The 1982-nt window shown below is 55.5% G+C and overlaps 1 protein-coding gene across 1 annotated transcript; it reads right to left on the minus strand.

Annotated features, from left to right (window-relative positions):
* Positions 1–243: 243 nt before the first annotated feature.
* Positions 244–1679, minus strand: LOC119194685 (thyroxine 5-deiodinase-like). Its single transcript, XM_037448972.2, has one exon. The coding sequence runs from the start codon at positions 1635–1637 to the stop codon at positions 831–833; it is 807 nt and encodes a 268-aa protein (XP_037304869.2). The 5' UTR covers positions 1638–1679; the 3' UTR covers positions 244–830.
* Positions 1680–1982: the final 303 nt, after the last annotated feature.

The raw sequence follows: 1982 nt of genomic DNA on the forward strand, positions 1-1982 counted from the left end.
ACCTGAATGGGCCTGATTATATAAGTGCAGAGGAGGTCCGTCCCAAAGATTAAAAAAAAAGCAAACACACACAAAGATATGAGGATAGATTCCCCCTGAAAACCCATCGATCGGATGTGACGTCATCGGACGTTGGATTTAATGACGTGACAGTTGGACTGAGGTTTTGAGAGTGTTTCCTATTAGAATAATAACAAAACATCAATAATGACATTTAAAAAAAAAAGCTGTTTGCTCCACAGGTGAAAAGTAAAAAGCACCACCTTCAGTGTGATCTTATGTTTATTAAAAACATTTGTTCAGTTACATCGCTTCAACACGTTACATCGTTTGGCAGTCGATCATGGAGGAAGGCATCCTGCGCACGTGGACCCACTTCCGGTGTCGGAAACATCAGTGTCGGTTTTCTGGCTTCGCCTTTTAAAAACCGAACTTCACAGAAACAACGGAGTGGGGCCTGAACGCGCGCGCATAGACGCACGCACGCACACACACACACACACACACGCACACACACACACACACACACACACACACACACACACACACACTAGTATTGTAGAAAAATAGAGTGATCACTGAATCCATTCTCACCTGATTCGAGACTTTTTCGATAAAAAAAACAAAACGGTCAAAGGTCAAGACAAGCACAACATACCTGCCTACATTTACGCTGGAACACCACGTTCGGCTATTCGTCAGAGTCCTGAATATCTTTTAACGCAAGCGAAACGACATCATGCACCATGTGCGCACATTTGATAGCAGCATCGGAATATTTGTTTCGCCCCGTGAGTTCGGACGCGGGCGCGCCGCTCAGCATCCCCCATCTAAACGTGGAGCACCGCCGTTTGGGAACGCGCCAGCTCGCCCCTGTACTTCTCCAGCCAGGTCCGGAGCTCGGAAATCCGGTATCCCTCGGGCCCTCGGGCCCCCTGGTACACGACCCTGTCGTCCCTGACGATGTACAGCCTCTCGAAGTAGGCTCCGTACGCGGCGTTGGACGAGTTGTCCATGTTATCCACCACCACGTTGCTGCCGGGCACCTCGGCGAGCATCAGCCGCGCGGCTCGGAGCCTGTCCTCCAGGCAGCGGTGCTTGGGGATCTGATACGGCGCGTCCGAGCTCACCCAGCCGTCCGACGGGTGCGCCTCCTCGATGTACACAACTAAAAAGTCCGCGATGTCCGCGTACTGGCTCACGACGCGCTGAAAAGCCGCGAGGCGCGTCATGAAGGGCGGTCAGGAGCAGCTGCCGAAGTTGAGGACGAGCGGTCTCTTCCCCTTCACGCAGTCCAGGATCTGGACCTGCCGCCGCTCCTGGACCAGCGTCACCTGGGTGTTGGGCGCCGCGCGCCCGAGGTGCGCGGCTTTGAGGCAGTCCAGTTTCTGGCCGTACCACACGGCCCTGAGGGACTCCAAGGTGAACATCCTATTGGAGTCGGAGACGCACACCGGCGGGTCGTCCGGGCCGCTCTGCTGCTCTCCCATTTTCAGCAGCATTTTTTTCCTGATGCACGAGAAATCCAGAAGCCACAGCATCACGGCGGCCACGAGGAACCGGGGCAGCAGCATCAGGCACAGCGCGGCATGCTTCAGCGCCCTCGCCGTCCCGACGCCGCCGGAGTCGTGCATCATCTCGTCGTCGTCGTCCCCCCCCCCCCCCCTCCTCACCCCTCTTTGCCGATAGGATGCGACTGCGCCGGCAGGACAGGCAACAAGTACTTAGTCCCCCGTAGCCATTGGAGAAAACTATCTGACGCACGCAGGCCACTCTTTTTATAGGTAGGGCAGCATTTGAATAAAGGGGGGAGGGAGGGAGGGGGGGTGAGAGGGGTAAGAAGAAAAAGAAAGATACACCAAAAAAAGCAAAATACACGCCTTCGGTACCCGCACCGCCTAGTCACATGGCGGGGATTACCCGCTCCGGGGGGGGGGGGGTGCTCCTTCAGCGCACGTGTGACCACACCGGTCGGTGTTTTT

The sequence above is a fragment of the Pungitius pungitius genome, chromosome 20 (assembly GCF_949316345.1).
Source record: "Pungitius pungitius chromosome 20, fPunPun2.1, whole genome shotgun sequence".
Taxonomy (NCBI): domain Eukaryota; kingdom Metazoa; phylum Chordata; class Actinopteri; order Perciformes; family Gasterosteidae; genus Pungitius; species Pungitius pungitius.